At 51.1% G+C, this 21,176-nt stretch overlaps 1 protein-coding gene across 5 annotated transcripts in view; it reads right to left on the bottom strand.

Annotated features, from left to right (window-relative positions):
• Pkn1 (protein kinase N1) overlaps positions 1–18,189 on the bottom strand; it is a 30,304-nt gene extending 12,115 nt beyond the window's left edge. For 2 of the 5 annotated variants that reach the window (XR_009055716.1, XM_057753213.1), the window contains exons 1-7: positions 13,082–13,134; positions 11,779–12,079; positions 7,886–8,037; positions 7,295–7,430; positions 1,433–1,623; positions 731–944; positions 93–287 (exon numbers count right to left, since the gene is read on the bottom strand). Coding sequence is in view for 4 of the 5 variants with exons in the window: in XM_057753213.1 (XP_057609196.1) it covers positions 93–287; positions 731–944; positions 1,433–1,623; positions 7,295–7,430; positions 7,886–8,037; positions 11,779–12,079; positions 13,082–13,117 (1,225 nt within the window). In the remaining variant the exon portion in view is untranslated. Of the gene's footprint in view, positions 1–92; positions 288–730; positions 945–1,432; positions 1,624–7,294; positions 7,431–7,885; positions 8,038–11,778; positions 12,080–13,081; positions 13,135–17,963 lie in introns of those variants that run through there. The other 3 variants (XM_057753214.1, XM_057753216.1, XM_057753215.1) reach the window with 3 other exon arrangements.
• Between the last annotated feature and the right edge of the window lie 2,987 nt (positions 18,190–21,176).

Here is a 21,176-nt window from a genome sequence, read left to right as displayed (position 1 = left end):
AGTGAAATCCTGGCTTTGAATAAACACGCAAACAGACAAATCAATAGATAAAATGCTACAAATGCAGACACCCTACCCAGCCACTCACTCACTCGTGTTTTCAGCTTCTCCCTTGAGGCTGCTCCGTCCACTAAGGCTTCCGCTTCGGCTGTAAAGGCCCCGAGCTGGGCGGTTTAGGAAAGGGGTACGGCTGTCAGGGGTTCCAGATGCCCCAGCTGAGAGGGAAGGGTTCCAGGGGATGGTCTCTGGAAGATTCCTGCAGCCTATCACTCGTACTTCCAGGGTCCCTGCAGGAAGGAGAGGCTCATGGGAGGCAGGCTAAGGAGACAGAGCAGCGGGAAAAGGACCTCTGCTCATGCAAGCGGCGGCTGAGAAAGGGCAGCCAGTGGGGGCTCTGACACAGCGTCAGAGTAGAGGACAAGTAGTCTAAGGAAGCTCAGGGTGCTGATGTTTTCAAAGAAAAAAACTGTTGAGGACAGCCAGAAGGACTAAGGAAGAAAGCAGCACTGTGGGGGCTGTTAATGGCCTGCCACAGGCTGGGGACTGGGCAGAGGAAGGCAGGGCCGAGGAGGGGGAGGGGGCAACAGTCTAAAATCAGAAGCGAGCAAGAAGATGGCTATCAGAGATGAAATGGGGACCAGTGTAAGAAGGGGAAGGAGACAATGAGAAGCCTGGAGACCAGGTAAGGAGTCTCAGAGCGAGACCCCAGGGGGAACAGCCTGGAGCCCACCTGTGAGAGGTGCAGGCTTGCTCAACGTGCTGTAGTGCGTGGCAGGGAAGGGCCCAGGCAGCATTGCACTGAAGGCTGATGATGAGGCCACAGTAAGCTCCTCCCGAAGTAGCCGGCCCTTGGGGTGATCAGCCGGTAGCTCCCCGAGGCGCCGCTCCAGTGACTCACGCAGCAAGCCCAGCTTTTGGTTAGATTCAGTCAATTTCTCCTGAGCCTGAGGCAGAAGGCAGAGAGCTAAAGACAGGCATAGGCCCCCAAGAACCCACCCACCTCCAGCAACTTCTTCCTCAGGCCTAAACCTCCAACCTATTTGTTTCCATCAGGTGGAGCCTTAAAGACTAGGCCTTGCCCCTTGCTGGAGCCAGGACCCACTGAGGCTCCATCCTCACCAAAGCCTTTTCTTTTCTGGTGCCCACCATCTCACTTAAAGCCCGGTCTCTTGCAGGTAGGTGTCCCACCTCTCACAGGCCCCAGTTTAGGCCCCACCCCTTCCCAAGACTCTACCCTGCTCCTAGTTTAGATCTGTCCTGGTGTCTCTCCTCTTTCTTCTTGAGACACCACACTTAATGGAGGCCCATCTAGGTTCCGGCTCCATCCCTCATCATGACCTGTTCCTGTTGGATCTCCCTATCTCTCCTATGTCCCAGACCCGTCCTCCCACATCTTGAATGCCCCTCCCCTAGTAGAAGCCCTCAGTGTCACCTCACTGACTGCCTTGCGGTCTGGGGCCTTGGAAGCACTGAGCAGACGCAGGACATTCTTGGCACCTTCTGCCACAGCATGCTCCACTCTGAAATGGTGTCTCAGCTCCTCAATGCGAAGCTCTACAGCTCCCAGCTCTGGGCCTCCTATGGGCACGGGCCACATGACAGTGGGACAACCTGAAGGACAGCCTGACCCCGACACACCACATGGACAGACAGGCACACGCACAGCACACTACCACCAAAGTGCGCACGGTTTTCCCTGGAAATACTGTCATACTTCCACCCAGGGAACAACACGGGACAAACGGAGCACTATAATCTACAAGGGCAGATATCCTCCACAGCCAGTTGCCATCACCCACACAAGGGGCTGTCATGAAGACATAACTCAGACATTCCTAAAATTCGGGTTCCCTTCACATTCTAGTGAACTGCCACCAATAGGGTCGCAGTAAGAAACTGAATGTGTGTGTCCTGCACCAGTTTACATGTGGAGTTCAACTCTAATGGGATGGTATTTGGCTATTTGGAGATGGGGGTCTCTGGGCTAGATGAAGTCACAAGGGAAGAAGTCAAGAGCTAGCAGGGTAAATTACTGGGTAAATCACCTGCCTGGTGCACAGGAACCCTTCCATCCCCAGCATATATATACACACATATATACATATACATACACACATATACATATATATACACACATATATACATACACACACATATATACACATATATACACACATATATACATATACATATATATACACATATACATATATATACATATATACATATACATATATACATATATACACATATATGCATATATATATACACACATATATACACACACAGAGACCCCCCAACACACACAAACACACACACAAAGCAGTAAGACAAATAAAACAAGAAACTCAAAAAACAAACAAATAAAAAGCTGAATGTGGTGGACCACACCTGTAATCCCAATACTTGGGACAGAGAGTAAGAAGTTTAGAAGTTAAAGTTACATATGAGCTCCAGGCCAGCCTGAGTTACATGAAACCCTGCCCCAAGAAAGGAAAGAAGGGGGGGGGGAAGAAGGAAGGAAGAAAGAAAGAAAAGGGAGGGAGGGAGGGAAGGAGAGAGGGAGGGAGAGAGGAAGGAACAAAGGAAGAAAGGACAGGAAAAGGGAAAAGAAAAAGGAAGCAAAGGGCGGAGAGAATAAAGAGACTGCTAACCAGTTTGGCAACCTGAACTTGATTGCCAGAGCCCACATGGAAAGAAAGAACTGACCTCACTTAGTTGTGCCAACACATACAAATAAATAAATAAATAAATAAATAAATAAATAAATAGGAAAAATGAAACAAGCCTATAATCACAGCACCTGGGAGACTGAGGCAAGAGAATTACCAAAAGTTCCAAGGCCAGCCTGGGCTACAGAGTGAATCTTTGTCTCAAAACATCAAGAATAGGACTTGGGAGATGACTCAGTGGTTAACGGCACTTGCTAGTCTTGCAGAGGACCCAAGTTTAGTTCCCAGTACTCATGCTGGACAGTTTACAACTGTCTGTACCTAGAGCTCCCACTGGGACCTGGTGCCCTCTTCTGCCTTCTCTGGGCACCCACACATGGGCACACACATAATTTAAAAATTTAAAAAATAGCTGGCAGTAGTGGTGCACGCCTTTAATCCCAGCACTCAGGAGGCAGAGGCAGGCGAATCTCGAGGCCAGCCTGGTCTCCAAGAGCTAGTTCCAGGACAGGCTGCAAAGCTACAGAGAAACCCTGCCTTGGAAAACCAATAAACAAACAATCAAACAAATTTGTTTTAGAGAAAATTAAGAATAAGGAAATGCAGAAGATGAGAGGCAGCAGAGAGCTTGCTTGTGTGCATCTGTTTCCTTCCCTCCAAAGCTCCCACAGCTCCTTCTTCCACCATCTCAGAGAGCCTGGCTATGCTACACCCCACTCCCACACCTGTGCTTGTGGCTGTGAAGAAGCTGCCTTATGTTTGTATAGCCTCATTTGTAGCTCTAGCCTAGGGCAGCTCAAGTCACCCAAGACAGACACTGTGAGCAGAGACTCGACGGCACTGCCATTTTGATATCAGTTGTAAGTACACTGAACCTACAGGCAAATGAGCAGACAGTCAAACCATAAAGACACCGTCCTACTGCACACAAGGACACTGTCACAGCCATCAGACAGACATAGCCCATCACCTCCACCAAGGGCACTTTGATAGGTCCTGGTGAGCATGTTAAAAAGCTAACAGCCTGAGTCTGGGGAGACGGCTCAGTAAAGAGCGTGTCATGCAAGCACGAGAACCTGAGTTCCACTCTCCAGAATCCACGCGAGAAAGCGGTAGGGCAGTGTGCCCTGCCATCCCAGAGACCTGCCAGCCAGCCAATCTAGGTAAATCGGTGAATCACTAGTAAATCACTCAGGGATACTGTCCCAAAAAACAAAGTAGTGCTGGGTGTGCTGGCCCAGTCTTTAATCCCAGCACTTGGGAGGCAGAGGCAGGCAGATCTCAGCCTGCTCCACACAGTGAGTTCCAGGACAGTCAGAGCTACATAGTGAGACCCTGTCTCAAAAGAGAAAAACGGGCACAGTCATGATGTGGCTGCAGTCCTGGGGCTCAGGCGGGTGCAGGGTGTAGTTGCACAAGTCTGTGACACAGCACTCAAGAGGCGGAGGCAGAAGGACCACAAGTTCCAGGTCAGGCTGGGCTACTTAGCAAGTAAGAGGCTAGCTTGGGCTACAGAGTGAAAGGCTGCCCCAAAAGGAGGTGGTGGTGCTGGAGAGATGGCAAGGGTGCAGAGTACATACTGTTTTCCAGACAGCTGCATGGCGGCTCACAGCCATTCATGACTCCAGTTCAAGAGGATCTGATACCCTTCTCTGGCTCTATAGAAACCAGACACACAGTGGTGCACAGACATGCAGTTAAAACATGCACACACTTAAAATAAAAGCCATAAAAGAGGGGCAGAAAGGAGAACAGAAGAAAAAGGAGGGAATGGGGAAGAAGGAAGAGGAGGAGGAGGAAGAGTTGTTAGACTCAAGTCTTGGGAGAGTGCACTGCCATATGGACAAGGCAGAAGGCCAAGACAGGAAGTGCCACCACGTGACACATACGGAAGCAACACTAGTACTGATGGGTGCACACCCAATGTCAGTGGTAGAAAGAGTCGTGCCCAGGATGAAGGCACAAGGACAATCACAGCCCACATGAAGCATGGTACCTGGTGCACAGAGATGACAACTGTCACACAGGCACAGGTAACCTGAGCTCCAGTCACATCCACTCATGGTTCTGAGGACAGAACCACTGTCCCGTGTGTGGAACTTTCTTGTCAGACGTTCTTTGGACATCAGCCCCAAATAACGACACAAGACTTATTAATTATGGAAGCTTGGCCTTTAGCTTAGGCTTGTTCCCAACCAGCTCTTATGACTTAGCCTGTTCCTATTAATCTGTGTTCTGTGACTAGTTACCTGTCCTTCATAATATTTACCCAACCTCCTCAGTGTCTCACTGTGTCTCTGCCCAGAAGTCCGGCTAGCGTCTCCTGCTAGTGACTCTTTATTAAACCAATCAGGTGCCTTAGGCCAGTAAGGCAAAACACAGACACATCTTCTCGCAGTGTAAATAAATAGCTCGAAACAGTCACCCTGTGCCTTTAGTTGTACACAACAATTGATACGGACACAACTGCAGGGCGCCAGGCACGTCACCTACACACAGTCACACTCGGGCACACACGGCCACTCAGGGTTCCATCAACAGTTGACTCTCCTTTGCCTGTCACAGTGACGCAGTATGCACAGTGACCAGGACAGCTCTTGGCATCTGTGATGGTTGTTTCTGTTTTGTCTCACTAAGTAGTCTCTGCTGGAACTCACAAAGATCTGCCTGTTTCTGCCTCCTGATATTGTGATTAAAGGCCTGCACCACCACCTAGGTGCCCAGCACTGATAAAATTGGTTTTAGCAGACAGCTTGCACAATCTAGAATTAGTTAGGGAGGGAGTCTCCAGGGGATTGTCTAGATAAGGATGGCCTGTGGGAGGAGGGTGGAAGACCCACCCACTGTGTTTTATTCTCTGGGCAGGGGACTGGATCACATAAGGGTGAAGAAGAGAACAGAGGGCCAGCACGCATGTCACATTCATGCACTGCTCTCGACTCTGGGCTGTCACGTTACAGCTTCTTCAAGGTCCTGCTGACAAAGCCTCGCTGAAATGATGGACAGGAGCCTGGAGTGGGAGCCAAATAAGCCCTTGCTTCACTGTGTTGCTTTTGTCAAGATATTTTTTAAAAATCTTTTTTTTTCTATTTTAATGTTGTATGGGTGTTTTGGTTGCATGTATATTTGTGCACCATGTGCATCTGTGCCCACATCAGCCAGGAAAATGTGCTGAATCCCCTGGAACTGAAGTTATAGGTTGTGAGCTACTATGTGGATGCCGGGAATCTGAACCTGCACCTCTAGAAGAGCAGTCAGCATCTTAACAATCAGCCATCCTTCCAGCCTCCCCCACCCCGCCTCTACACACACACACACACACACACACACACACACACACACACATACACACACAGTTAATTTAAAAACAAATAAAGTGGAGAGAAATCAAGGAAGACACCTCATCACAAGTGCACATGTGAGCCTGCACACAAAAGCGATAAGCAACCACTCTGGGGACACCTACAGCTCTGGACAGGTGTGTCGCAACAGATGTGTCACAGCTAGTGTGACAAGGGAGCCACATGATCGTGACCGCTATGGCCCATTTCCATAAGGAGCTGGACATGAGATATATTCAGTTTTGTGGCTTTTTGAGACAGGATCTTGCTATGTAGTGGAAGCTGTGCCAGAGCTCAAAAGCCTCCTGCCTCAGCCTCCAGCGCGGTAGGATGAGAGGCCTCTGTCACTACGCCTAGTTCACCAAGGCTTGGTCTCTACTCCTTAGCTCTGTGGAGGTGGTAAAAAAGCAAACAAGAAAAAGTGGCTGTACCTGTGCCAGCAGAACTTGGTTTACATCAAGGCACCTGGGCCCGGTGGCACAAGCCTATAATTCCCAACATTTATAAGGTGAAGGCAGGAGGACTGAAAGTTCAAGTTTGGTCTAGGTCACATCGTGGGCGGTGGAGGCACAATCATCCCAGCACTCGGGAGGCAGAGGCAGGGGGATTTCTGTGAGTCTGAGGCCAGCCTGGTCTACAGAGTGAGCTCCAGGACAGCCAGGGCTGTGTAGAAAAACCTGTCTCAAAACTAAACTAAACTAAAAGCAACCAAGAATACAGCTGAGCGGTGACTGTTGAGAGAGCTTGGTGCCCTTCAGAGGAGTCAGGTGTGTTCCCCAGACCCACACGTGGTGACTCACAGTCACCTTAACTCCAGCTCTAGGCCTTCTTCGGGCCTCTGGGGAACCTGCTCACATACGTGCACACATATACATAAACTAAATCTTTAAAACAACCCTTTAAAAAAAGGAATAGGGCATGGCTGAATGGTACCATGCCTACATAGACTCTACCAGTGAAGGTCTTGGGGCATGGTTCAATAACACAACACAAGCCTAGTATCCTGAACTCTATCCTGACTCTATCCTGAACACAACAAAAGAAAGAAAGAAAAGGAAGGAAAAAGAAACAAACAAACCAGCAGGTGTACTTGGCCTGAAGGTAGCATTTGACTACAACTATCCTAGCCCAAACCTTGAATGGAACAAAAGGTTTAGTTAGAAACGGCAGGAATAGGCTCCCTTCACAGTGAGATTAATTCCCGCCTCCTTGCTGTACACAGCAAAGCATTAAGGAGTGAAGGCTGAGTGCAGGCAGGCAATATAAAGGGAAAGACCTCACCTTGGGCCTCTTCAGGAGCCGCCTGGCTCTCCAGCTGGCCAGCCTGTAGTGCACGGCGAAGCTGCATGCGGATGATGTCAATCTTGGTCTTACTATCCTGCAGCATCTGCTGGGCCGTCAACAGCAGCTTCCGGTCCTAGAGACAGACATGCAAGGTAGCAGAAGACTGGGGGCTCAAATCTGACGGCAACCCTGCTGCCATGCCATGAAGGCCTTGGGGCCAGAGCAGTGAGATACAGTCCATGGGCTTCACTTCAGCTCTGCCACCAAGAGCTGAGCCTTGTGGCCTCACCTCCCTCATCTGCAAAGTCTGGACCTACAATGGACTGAGGTTGGAGCTACATCATCCTCAGCTCTCAGCACATCTGTGCGGATGTCTGCAGGGTCACAGACAAATGGCTGTATACTGTAGTAACATACAGATAGATAGATAGATAGATAGATAGATAGATAGATAGATAGATAGATAGATAGATAGATAGATATAGATGCCTAGAGCAGGTCAAACCAGAGATAAGAAGCAGACTAGTAGTGGCTAACTGGGACACAGCCTCCTGTCACAGCAATGGAATGTTCTAGAACACTGCCCACCTTGGTGCTGCCATTACTGTAAGTCTGGATCATGTTTTCTGCCCCCTGTTTGACCTTCAGCTCAATGGCCAGTTGTTTCTCCAGGCCAGCCACTCGGCTCAGGTTGGTGGATGAGCACATAGGGCTGCCGTCTCCAAGGGATTGGGGAGCATCTGAGGAGACAAGGAGGGAAAGAATCACATGGTCGTCACTTCAGTGGACCCGGGAGACTTTGCCCCAGCTGATAGGAAGCCCTCAGCCCAGAAAAGGAGCCTGCGGGCCAGTACACAGGCAGGAGACACATGGTCCTCAGCGCTGCAGTGGGCCCAGCATGAAGGAAGGTGGTTAGTGACCAGGTATGCAGGTTTTCAGGGTTAGCTGGAATAAATGCCCTTATCTACCTAAGGGTATGTAAGCCCACTGGTGTGAGTGTGACTACGTCTGTAAGCCACAGGGGTAGCAGGAGTGTGGTACCCTAGATGAGGGTGTAGTCGGGGTTAGGAGGTCTGTGTGAGCTTACGATCACTGTTTCAGTTGGTGCTGCTCAGTTCTGATCTCTAAGCGCATCTGAGATTCTGGTCTGAGGCCTGGCTGTTGTCACAGTCAGAGGTGAAGTCTGTACCTGTAGAGAGCTGCGTGGAGCCGCACCTGACGGCTGTGTGTAGAGAGCCGCGGGGAGTCACACCCGACGGCTGTGTGTAGAGAGCCGTGGGGAGCCGCACCCGACGGCTGTGTGTAGAGAGCCGTGGGGAGCCGCACCCGACGGCTGTGTGTAGAGAGCCGTGGGGAGCCGCACCCGACGGCTGTGTGTAGAGAGCCGTGGGGAGCCGCACCCGACGGCTGTGTGTAGAGAGCCGTGGGGAGCCCCACCTGACGGCTGTGTGTAGAGAGCCATGGGGAGCCCCACCTGACGGCTATGTGTAGAGAGCTGCGTGGAGCCGCACCTCATGGTGCTGGCCCCCGCCCTCCGCGATCCCGAAAGCGAGTGCTCTCTGTGATAATCAACTCCTAATATCAACTAGGCCTGACTTATCACGCAATGATTGTCAGCTGCTTGCATATGTGTGGACCTATGGGCAGTGCCCACCTGGCAATCCAGGATTGGTAGCCCATGCCTACTTAAGGGCTGGGAGAGGTTTGCCCTGGGAGAGAGGAAAAGAAGAGAGGTAGAGAGAGGAGGAGAGAGGAAAAGGGAGAGAGTGAGAGAGTGAGAGTGAGTGTGAGTGAGTGAGAGAGAGAAAGAGAGAGATAATTGTAAAAAGGTCCTGAATAAACTGCTTAGCAAGAAGAGCTCCGGTGTTGCGTGTCTTCCTTGCTGGACGAGGGGGCTGTGACATGTACCTCAAGAGTAGTGGGGTCAGGGCGGTAGACTCACTGCAGAAGGGGCTTACGGGATTCTCAGCTTGACTCTACCCAAGTGTTGATGGGATAATATTGGACCCCAATAGTGGACACAGCTGTATTTAGAGGGGCTGGTGCTGAGTCTGTTGACTGTATATAAAGTCTGCTGTGGATGAGACAATGTTGGGGCACCTCTGGGTTGGTGTGACCAGATGGAAGAGCTCTGATGTCACTGCAGGTTAGTGTCTCACAGTGTAGGTGACGGGGGCAAACCTTGGGTGCTGTCATGGCTATGCGACAATGTCTGGAATCATGAAGCCATGTTTGCTGTGTTGCTCAGGTGCCACCATTCTATCACTGACTGTGCACTTCTGAACTCTCTGGGTATCCTCTTGTGTTCCTGTGACCGTGCACATCTTAGCTACAAGATGAAGGACCTGTGACCTTGTATTGTGGCTGTGTGAACACACATAACACTACTGAACTCTGGCAAGGATAAATTACGTGTGGGTTCTCTGTATGTGTGTGCGCGCGCGTGTGCATATGTATACATATGGAAGCTAAAGGGACAGCAGGTAAATTCTTCAATTGCTCTCTGTCTTCCTCTCTTTTGAGATAAGGTCTCTCACTGAGCCAGCCTGGCGCTCTCTGATTCAACTGCTGCGGCTGAGCAGTGAGCCTGGAGATCCTTCTCTTTTCCCAAGTACTAGAATTAGCACCACACGTGGCTTTTACTTGGGTCCTTGGAATCCAAACTCATGTCCATGTTTGCACAGTGAACACTTCACTGGCTAAGTTTTTCAACCTCTTTTATTTTAACTATGATCAAAAAAATTTTTTTTGAGATAGGGTTTCTCAAAGGCATGCAACACAACCCACAGACCAAAAATTTAAATTTTTAAAAATATAAAAATGAGCCTTACAGCTAGGGGTAGTGGCACACTCCAGTAATCCCAGCACTGGGAGGCAGAGGCAGATGGATCTCTGTGAGTTTAAGGTCAGCCTGGTCTACAGAGTGAGTTCCAGGACAGCCAGAGCCACACACAGAGAAACCCAGTCTTGGGGGGAGGAAGCACCCTCCTGGGCTTAGCACTCCAATAAGTAATCTATGTTACTCCGGAGACTAAAGCAAGTCCAAGCCCTGCCTGGGCAACTTAGTGAGATTTTGTCTCAAAAAACATGTTTTAAAAAAAAAAAATCCTGAGGCGAGGGCTGAGGTATAGAGGTATAGCCCAATGGTACAAAACATACTCAGAATGTAGACAGCCCCAAGTTCCTCCCCAGGACCCAATTAAATTCAAATCTTTAACTGTTGCAAAAGTCTAGCGCTGGAGATGTGGCTCAGCTGGTAGGATGCTCTCCTTGCACGAAGAACTGGGCTCCATTCGCAGCACTGCTAAACTGGGCACACTTTACAGGGAGGGTCGGGGGCCAAAGTCATCCTCAGCTGCAGTGACTTTAAGGCCAGGCTAGGCCTCAGGAAACCCTGTCTCAAAAGGCACACACCTTTGATCCCAGCACCAGGGAAGCAGAGACCAGGTTGGTCTACAGAGTGAGTTCCAGGACACCCAGGGCTACACAGTAAGACCTGCCTCAAAGAAACAAGGGTTCCGAGGAAAGGCTGGAGAGAGCACTCTGCTCTGTGGAGGACCAAGGCTGGGCCAGTGCCCGTATCAGGGACTCACAGCCACCTGTAACTTCGGTTTCAGGAGCCCCTGACATGTGACACATATAAAGACATCCAGGCATATACACACACACATAAATGAAAAGCTAAAAATATGTTTTGTTTTGTTTTGGTTTTGGTTTTAGAGACAGGGTTTCTCTGTGTAGCCCCGGATGTTCTTGAACTCACTCTGTAGACCAGGCTGGCCTCAAACTCACAGAGATCCACCTGTCTCTGGTCCAGAGTGCTGGGACTAAAGGCGTGAGCCACCACTGCCTGGCTGTTTTTATTTATTCATATGTGAATTTTTATCTGGAGTTGTTTTTCTTTTTTCTTTTTCTTCCCTGGGTTGCAAGTAGCTTTGTTTTTGATTTTTTAGACAAAGTTTTTTACTACGTAGCCTGACTGGCCTTGACTCACAGATATCTACCTCCCTCTGTCCAATACATATATACATATAGATATATAAACACAAAAAATAAAACAAAGCAAAGAACAACAGAAAATAGTCTATAACTGCTGTTGTATTGGTATAATTGTGCAAGGCTCTGAGTGACAAGTGTGCAGTATTTGGGTGTGGGAGCCCATGAGTTTCTGGGTGTTCATGGGACAGCATGTCACTCAGATGCTGTCTGGGCACAGCTATAGCTGTTTCCTTAGGTATGTGGTGACAGTGTGTGGACCTTTAGTGTTATCTACATGTTGGCATGTGTATCTAGGTATTCCTAAAGCCAAAGACAGCTTTGGGTGGCATCTGGGTGACATTACATCACAGGTGTAATGTCTGGGTGTTAGTACCCCGTGAGTCTGGCATTTGCCATGACTCTGGTTGACCCAGGACAGTATCCTGATGGAGTTTAGCTCCAGAAAGTCAGTGACCCTGCCTGCTCCCAAGCTTTCTGCTCACCACTCCCGGCTGCAGGGTCAGGTAGCACCACATGCGCATGCAGCTCCTGCAGCTGCTGGTGGAGCAAGTCAAGGCGTCGAGCAGAGCCCCTCAGCAGCAGCTCCACAGGGCCCAAGCTGCGGCCCAGGTCAGTGGTGGCTCGCCTCAGGTTCTCGGCGCCCTCCTTCAGCTTCAGCTCCTTGCGGATTTCCCTCTTCAGTCGCTCTCGTTCTAACTCCAGTTGCTGCTGCACCCCGGGGGCTGCCAGGTCTGCCCCAGCCAGACCCAGCTGCTCCAGCAGCGACCAGCTGCGAGGCTCGCTCTGCAGGGGGAGGGACCAGACACAGAGGTCAGGGGCTGAAGGACAGGTGGCCTCACCAGGGCGCAGCTCACCTGACCTACCACTTTACCCTACTGCACCCTAGAATTCCAGGGACAGGGGCCTGTTCCTCCTCCCTGACCCTCATAATCTGGGCCAGAAAGATGGTTCAGGGGTAGAGGTTCTTGATGCCAAGCCTAGTGACCCGAGTTCACCCCCCCCCCAGGAATCTACACGGTGGAAGGAGAGAACCAACTCCTAAAAACTGTCCTCTGACCTCTACCACACCCCCACACACAAATAAATAAATAGAGGGCTTGAGAAATGGCTCCATTAAAATCATGCATTGCTCTGGCAGAGGAACTGAATTCTGTTTCAAGCCTCTAATTCCAGATCTAGGGGGACCTGACACCTCTGGCCTCATCAGGCACTGGTGTGCGTGTGTACATAACCCCACAGACACGTATGCATAATAAGAATACAAATAAATAAATAGGAAGTCAAAGAATAGACCAAGAACAAGATCTCCTTCCTCCCTTGTTTGCAAGAACCAGGCTCGCCACAGGTGGGCCCTATTTCCCTTAATTTGTGACCTATGCAATAGGATTCTAGCAGGAAGGTTCCAGAAGATCCCTCTTTCCTTCCAGTTTCCTGCACTCCAAACCAGGAGGTCCCAAGGGTGGGCTACACATTTCTTTTGTCATACTCCAAAACCAGGAAAACGTTAGAGACATATTCTGACTTCCCTCATCTGCATTCCCAAACTGGAGGTCCCAAGGGCTGGCCCTGCCTTCCTGGCTTCTATACCTGGTACTCCAAAGAGCGGCTCTCATCTCCCACATCTCTCAATCCTGAGAGCTGCCATGGCACCCAGAAGTTTCACCCTCCATCTAGAGAGCTGTCTTTTGTGCTCCATCTCCTTCCTACCCTTAATACCCAATGATAGGCACCCAGATTAGACCCTCCAGCTTTTTCTGCCCATCCCATGAAGACCCTAGCTCCCACCTCCAGCTCCAGATCCAAAGGGGGATCAGCCGCCATCTGGGTCCTGGGTCTGGTCTGAGGACCACGCCCTCTTCCTGAACCTCAGCCCTGCCAGGGCCTCTGGACTGCCACTTCCTCTTTCCTGCTGACTCCCAGCATCCTCTACGCCAGGGCAGCTCTAGGGCATGGGGTTTTTTGTTTTGTTTTGTTGTTATTTTGTTGGGGCAATGGTTTTGGTTTTTTGTTTGTTTGTTTTTTGAGACAGGGTCTCTCTATGTAACCCCTGCTGTCCCGGCATTTACTATGAAGATAGGGGTGGACTGAAACTCAGAGATCCACCTGCTTCTGCCTCTTGGGTGCTGGGATTAAAGGCATGTGGTACGTAAGAGGTTCTTCCTACATTATCCCCTAAATGGCCATGCTTGCTTCACTGGAGGCAAAGCTAGGGACAGGCATTCCTCAATTCATGACCTGAGAGAACACCCACAGTATGTATGCAGCAGGCAGGATCTCACATGGCACACAGGTGTGTAGACCATAGGCTCACAGGTATGATCCCATGTCCAGCTTTGCAGGTGTGAGATTTGTATAGGCTCACATATGCTCATACAGTACAGGTTCATATATATGTATACCCTTGTCACAACTAGCTTCAATTGTCAACCAGACAAACTCGTGAAGAGGAGACTTCAGTTAAGGAACTGCCTATCAGACTGGCCTGTGGGCATGTCTATCAGGCGTTTTCTTGATTGCTAATTGGTGTAGGAGGGCCCAGCCTTCTGTGGGTGATGCCACCCCTGGGCAGGTGGGCCTGGACTGTGTAAGAAAGGTGCTGAGCAAGCCAGAGGAAGTGAGGAGTAAGCAATGTTCCTCTGTGGCTTTGCTGTCTTGAGCTCCAGCCCTGACTTCACTCCATGATGGACTATAATTTATAAGACCAAATAAACCCTTTCTTCTCCAAGTTGCAATTGGTCAGTCTGTTATCACAGCTACAGAAAGCAAACTAGACCAATCCCCACCAGCAGGAGTGTGTGGATAGAGCATGGGTTCACGAGGGTGTGCAGCTACTAGCTCTGCAGGTCTAGGGTGCACAGAGTACCGACTCACACTCATCTGCACTTCCACACCTGCAGGTGTGTGCCTGGAATACGGCTCATGTGCACACATACTGCACTCCCATCCATGTGAGCAGGTGGGTGAACACAGGCTCCCACACCTGCCTGCACAAACCCTCATAACCAATAGCCATGAGTGCGAGTCTGAGTCCCTTGGGAAGCTGCTCTCTTGGTGCACCTGCCAATTGGCCAGAGACCATAAGCTCCAGCACATACGTGTGCTCACACGCTTCTTTTGTTTGTTTGTTTGTTTTTTGAGATGCAGGGCTTGTACATGCTCACATTCCTTTTGCTTTTTCTTTTTTTTAGTTGCACTGCCCATGCCCCAACAGCAACTGTGAGCTCCCTCAGGCCCTCAGCCCTGCTACTGTCCGCTCATGTCTTGCCCGTAGTCCTCAACATCCCCTCAAGAATCAGAACAACCAGTTCTGCAGTGGTGAGTGTGTGCACGCGCGCGCGGAGCTTCCTGTAGACAGGCAGCATCAACTTCCTGCTTCCTCCTACCCAGATGTCCACCACAGCTGATGGCAGCTTGGAGGCCTCGGAGGCCCGCTTGGCCTAGTAGCAGCTCCCTGAAGCTAACACCAGGAGGAGACAGCCCTGAGTGCCCCAAACAGCAGCCCACGACTGTTTGCCAAATATACACCAAATCTCAACTATAGCAGTTACAAGGCTGTACATATCAGGGACAAGGTATGTGAGGACATTCTAGTTCTCACTAGATTTTGCAGTGAACCTAAAACTGCTCTTAAAACTATTCTATTTTAAAACAGTAGCAGTGTTGCTAGAGAGGTGGTTCAGCAGTTAAGGGCTCACACTGCTCTTCCAGAGGATCTGAGCTCAGGTCCTAGCCATGCCAGATGGATCTGATGGCTCTGGCTTCTGTGGGCATATGTACATACCCCCCACATACATAATTAAAAACAATAAAATCAATAAAAGTAGTAGCAACAGCAGCTACAGGCAGTGGGTGGAGTTTGGTAGCATGTACAAGCACTGTACCTCAAAAGAGACAATAACAAGAGCTACTACAATCTCATCCAGGTCTCACTAATGTCATCCCATGAGACAAGCACTATTTGTTTTGTTTGGCTTTATATTGTTTTGTGCTGGGATCTCAAGTAACCCAAGGTGGCTTTGAATTCAATACACAGCTAAGGTTGGCCTGGAGTTCCTGACCCTCCTGCTTCCTCCTTGCCAGTGTTAGCACCCAGCACAGCACGATGCAGATGCTATAGACAGATACATAGACAGACAGATATCAAACTATCTTCAAGATGAAGAAAGAAATTGAGGCCCACAAAGGCTTGTGGCCACACATGTTTAATCCCAGTACTTAGGAAGCCAGGGCAGGAGGATCTCCTTGAGTCCTGGCCAGCCTCATCTACACAATGAGACCCTGTCTCAAAACAAACAAACAAAGAAAAAACCCCACCAATAACAAAAACAGGAAGAACAGAAGAAAGGAAGAGATTAGCTGGGGCACCTTGTCCAAGGTCCCACAGTCAGCTAGAGATAGGGCCACGCTTCCTACCACTAGCTGGGAGGAATTCCATGGCCCTCACACCTTGTTGCTGTGAGCCACCATCACAATGAGCAAAGTTCTCCGGGAGGGCAATGAGCTCAGATCTTGTTGCTCTGTCATCTCCTCTCTATATATCTGTGTAGTAGTAACCATGGGGGAAAACTGAGGCTCCAGGAGGCCATAGCAGTGGCTCTCAAGGAAGGTGGGGTTGTTTTCTCATCACCTCTAGATACACATTCTTAGTTGTCATTATAACCAAGGCACACAGGAGACACCTGTCAAGTGGAGGCCATTGCTGCGGCTCAACATCCCGAGGCACACAGCACAGCTCCTCACCACAAAATGATCCAGGCCCCAACGCCAGTGCTGGGGCCTTGGGAAGGGGTTGTGGGCTCCCATCTCAGATTGCCAATCTCCATGTTCACCCTTAGAGCACCGGCTGAGGCTCCACCTCCCTCCTCATAACCAACCAGTCATAACCCCATTCCCTCCTCCAAAACAGGAACAAGACTCAGGAAGGTTTGACCCAAGAGTTCATCAGGGAAGACAGGCAGCACGGGGGATTTAAACCTAGCCTCACTGAACAACACCCTGCTGTGACCAGGCCCCACCCACGGTCCCTCACCAGCACCTCCACCACCAGCAGGCAAAGCAGGTACACAGCCAGGAGCAGGGCCAGCTCTCATGGGGAGCATACAGGCAAAGAGGAAAAGTGAAGGCCCTCGGGCCCACCTCCAGCAGAGGAGGCCTGAGAATATGTAAAGCATGCAGGGAAGGAAGGAGGCAGGGCCTCCTGGGTCCTCCTCCCCTGGGTGATTCACTTGTGCCCAGGAACAAGGAGTCACTTGAGGGCAGCGGGGCAAACGCCTGGCCTGGTCTTGAAGCATTACAACATCAGCTTCTCCACCTGCCATCACAGACCTGGAGACACCAGAACTCTCACCTCGGGGAACCCTTCTTGGCAAAGTAGCTAGGGATCCTGAACCCCACATCCTGAGATTTCAATGCCTGGGGCGTTTCCAGAATCGAGACAGGACATCCGTTTGCCAGACATAGAACAGACAGGCATGGAGGTGGTGGGACAGGGCAGCAAGTCCAAGCGGGAATAAACTTAAGGGAGACAACAGGAAGGGGACCGAGATGTGTGGGTCCAGCCTCATTCTGGGAATAACAGCCTCCGTGTGTGTCCAGTGTGGGGCACACCAAGCACATGCATGCACTGGGAGAGCCCTACACAGCCCTCTGTGGGCTCGAAGGCGAGCCGGCACCCAGTGCATCACGCCTGGAGGTCTGACCTTGTGAGATCGGCAGCACCAGATACGCCCAGCTCCTCGGCAAGGCCGGCAGGCCATCAGCAGGACTGGGGAAGAGGGGTACAGGAGAATACAGGGGAGACATGGGGGCAGGTGTGGAAGGAGATGAGAACCAGTTACACAGGACAATGGACTTACACGGTGGAGAACCAATGGAGCCACAAGGATACCAAGATCTCAGATTTGGGTCATTGTATTAGAAGGTGGGAAATCACCCTGACCCTGCTTCCTCTTGGGAAGGTGGGTTCAGTAATGCCCAACAGATCACACTGGGAAGGCCATGTGGTTGACAGATGCCAGTCACAGGTGTTTGTTGCGGGGGGGGGGGGCGGGGGAGGGGTGACCCAGCCCTGTAGCCTTCCAGACATAAAATCCTTCCTGCCTGTGTGACAGGACACGCCCCACCTAGGATACGGCTCCATCTGTCAGAGAAGGGTGGCTAAAGGGAAGGGGGCGCTGGAGGAGGAACCCGGCCTCTGGCATAATGAAGTGACTTAGACACTTCCTCCAACAGGTGCCCATCTGGGTGGCATCAAGACCATCGTAAAGACGTCTGAGGGCGGGGGTGGCCCGGGCTTTGTTGTGCGGGGGAGGGGCACGGTCCACGGCAGGGTGCCAGGCACCTGCTCCAGGTGAAGCGACACCAGCCAGAAACCGAACGCTGAGGACCTCGGCGAGGAGGGCCTGGGGACGAGAAGCACCGGAACCCGCAGCTGGCCTCGGACACCGCAGTGGGGCCCCCGCTGCGCCCGCTGCCTCTCAGGGAGGGCGAGAGGAGGAGGTGCGATAGCAGAATCCCGAACAGCACCCCGTCCTCCTACCAGGCAGGTGCTCCCGCCTGCTACAAGGGCCAGCACGGGCTCCCGATGGGGACCCCGTCCCGGGCTCTCCCGGTGCCTGGGGTTCTCCGCGCCGTCCGGCCGCCCCGCGGGTGTGGACAAGTCGCCTACCTGCACGGCGTCGCCGGCCATGTCCTCCGGCCGCCCGCCAGGGGTCCCAGAGCCGAGGCACGGCTTGCGAGCGCGCGAGCGGGTGCGGCGGGAGGCGCGGCACTCAGACCCTCCCTGGCGCGCGGCGCGCTCCGGCCTGCTCCGCTCGGCCCGGCCTGGCCAGGCCTCCGCCGAGCTGCACCCTCCGGCCCCAGCGGCTGCAGGACGGGTCACGTGAGCGCCGAGGTCCGCGCCTGGGGAGGAGGCGGGGCGGGGGCGGGGCTCCCGGCGGCCCCCGGGGCTTGCAGCCCCGAGTCGGTCCCGTTTGCAGTGCCGCTCGCCCTGCGCTCCTCCTTGCGTGCTGGAACTCTGAACAGGCCTAAGCCTTCGCGAACTACAGAGGCCTTTTCTCTCCTCCCAGCAACCCCCGCCTCGGACCCCTCTGAAAGCAAAAGTCTCGATCTATCTCCCCACCGCACAGGCGCATCCTCCCATTTCCCCGGAGGCAACCACTGGGAGAACAGGACTTCAAATCCCAGGGCCCCAGACCTTTGGAGACCACCGAACTTCTCCGGGCAAGGATGTTCGTAAAACTTAATGAGAAAGAGTAGACTAAGTGTCCTCAAGCGCGCGCGCGCGCGCGCGCGCACACACACACACACACACACAAAATGCTAGCGGCTGTCAGTTTTATTGTTTTGAAGATTTTATTTTGACTTATGTATGTTAGAAATAAGTTCGAGGTGGTCAAGAAAGGGACCACCATCCTAACAAATGTCTGAGCGAGGCAAAATTTACTCTCGATCAAGAGAGTGCTGGCAGGAAGTACATTTGGTTTTTAGTCTAACTCAGGTGACCTCACAATCGTATTCAATTGGTTAGTGAAAAAAAAGTAGTGCAGAGGAGCTGGAGGAGGAAGGGGAAAGGGGTCACTGCTCCAAGCCTCAAATTCCTAGAAAGGAGCAGGGGAACCTTTGTGTAAACAAAAGTTTTACTGGGCAGGGAAGATTAAAACATCCCCATAAAGTCTTTAAAGGTAAGGAGATAATGATTGCAGTTACTGTCCAAAACACAAGTTTTATAGTATTTGCTAGAAAAGATTCATATACATATGACATGTGTGCAGGTGCCTCTGGAGATCAGAAGAGGACATGGCATCCCCAGAATGAAATTATAAACGGTTTGCGAGCCGCGCCCACGTGGGTGCTGAGGGCCAGACTTGGGCTTCTTCAAGAGCACGGATCTCGAATCCCAATTTTGATGTTTATTTATTTATTTAGTATGTGTGCATGCACATGGACAAGCCAAGGCAAATGTGTGGCGCTCGGGACAGTTTGCAGGGTCAGTCCTCTTCTTCCACCCTATCGTTCTTAGGGGTCCAAACTCAGGGCATCAGGCTTGACCTTAAGTGCCCTTACCTGCTGAGCCATTTCACCAGTCATGCGGTCACTTTTAATCTATTTGCCGCTATTGATTAAGGGGTTTGAACCTCAGCATGGCCTCTGATGCGCTGGACCCCTGTGGGTCCCCGAGGGCTCTAATTTTTGCTCTCTGTGAAGTGTTGGCTTCTTTTTCCTGGATGCTGCACTCAGATGGTACATCAGTGCACACGAGTGTCCAAATGGAATGCAGGGGCTTCTGCAGGATTTCTCTTGGAGGACCAGAGGAATGCAGCTGCAGTTTGTATTGTGGTAGCTCTGCGGCTCTGTCAATAAGAAACCCAGGCGAGGGATCCGAACTTTGGTCCCCAGGGCTCCAGGCAGGCTATGCTCACTGGAGGCCCACAATGGGTGCCCTCCAGGAAACAGTGCTGCCACAAGGACACAAGAGTATCTTATATGCCTCTGTCTTCCCAGGGACAACGCTGTGGGGTTTCTCTCTGTGTTTTGACCAACTTTGTAGGGTATTTTAACAGAGAGGAGGAAAGTGACAGCACCAGGGAAACCACTCCCTTAGCACCTCGCCCAGACCCTCCATAGGCCCCTACGCCATCACCGACCTTTCTGGACCTTCCTCCTTGTCTCCCAGCCTCCTCCTACAGTCTCTTCTCCAAACACAGCCCAAGGGTGCCCATGAGCACCTAAAGCCTGGACACTTTTAGGAGGAACCCCCCAGGCCTGTGTGACGCTGCCCTTGTCTTCTCCACATCTCTCCTCATGCACTCCCGCAGCAAGCTGACATCCTAATTATACCTCAGATGTTTGCTGAGTGAATTAAATAGCTTGCCAAACGAGTCATCTCGCTTCCTTTTTTGCCAAATGATAGAGGAGAAAACCCCCTTGCCTTTATAATCGAGACAGGATGTTCATGGTCCCTGCAAAGTGGGCATTGAACCCACCCATTTTGCAATTGAGAAGGGTATGGGATTGGCAGGAAAAGCCTTGCCTAGGGCCCTGCCTGCCAGGTTCTGAACTGCCTCTGGGGATGGAGCTTGGGAATCCAGCCAGATTCTCCTTCAGCCTTCTAGCACTCATTTACTCAGTGAGTCTTTATCACAGTCCGCTGGGGATTTGGGTGCCCTGGAAACAGAGCTGTGCTCTAGGCTTTAAAAGGGACAAAGAACTAGTTGTAAAATCTCCACACAACAATGATAAAAGTTCCAGCAGCTCTCGGAAACTTCCCTGGCCTCCCCTCTGCAGTCTACTCTGGGACCTGGGTACACTAGATCCCAGACAGGTTACATCTCACCATGGTTGGGCGCTCTATGCTGGAAAGTCTAGTCCTATCTTTGAAGCAGCCTTAGAAAGGGCTTCTCACCCTCACTGGCCTTCAAGGTAGTCTGTCCAGCCACTCTGGGTCCTCTTCTTGCTGCCAACCATAGGGCCTTTGCACAGGCTGTTCTCCGGTCTAAAATATCTTTCCATCATATTTCCCCAAGGCTGGTCCCCTTCGTTCATTCATTTTTAAAAATTTTTGTTACATTAAAAATTGTATTTAAATGTATTTTTATGTGTTTGTATGTCTGAGTGTAGATATGTGCACATGGGTCCACATGCCCACAGAGGCCAGAAAAGAGTATCAGATTCCCTGAAACTGGAGTTACAGGTAGTTGTGAGCCTTAACTGTTGCTATCTTTCCAGCCTCAATTCTATTACACATTGAAATGGATTGTGTGTGTGTGTGAAAGAGAGAATACATGTGCATCAATGGTTCATATGAAGTGCTCAGAGGATAATTTTCACGAATTGTCCTCATCTTTTCCCACGTGGGTCCTGGGCTCAAACTCTGACTGTC

This window comes from Chionomys nivalis, chromosome 21 (genome assembly GCF_950005125.1).
Source record: "Chionomys nivalis chromosome 21, mChiNiv1.1, whole genome shotgun sequence".
NCBI lineage: Eukaryota > Metazoa > Chordata > Mammalia > Rodentia > Cricetidae > Chionomys > Chionomys nivalis.
Note: the sequence above shows the minus strand (reverse complement) of the source record. Positions and strands in the feature narration are given on the sequence as shown.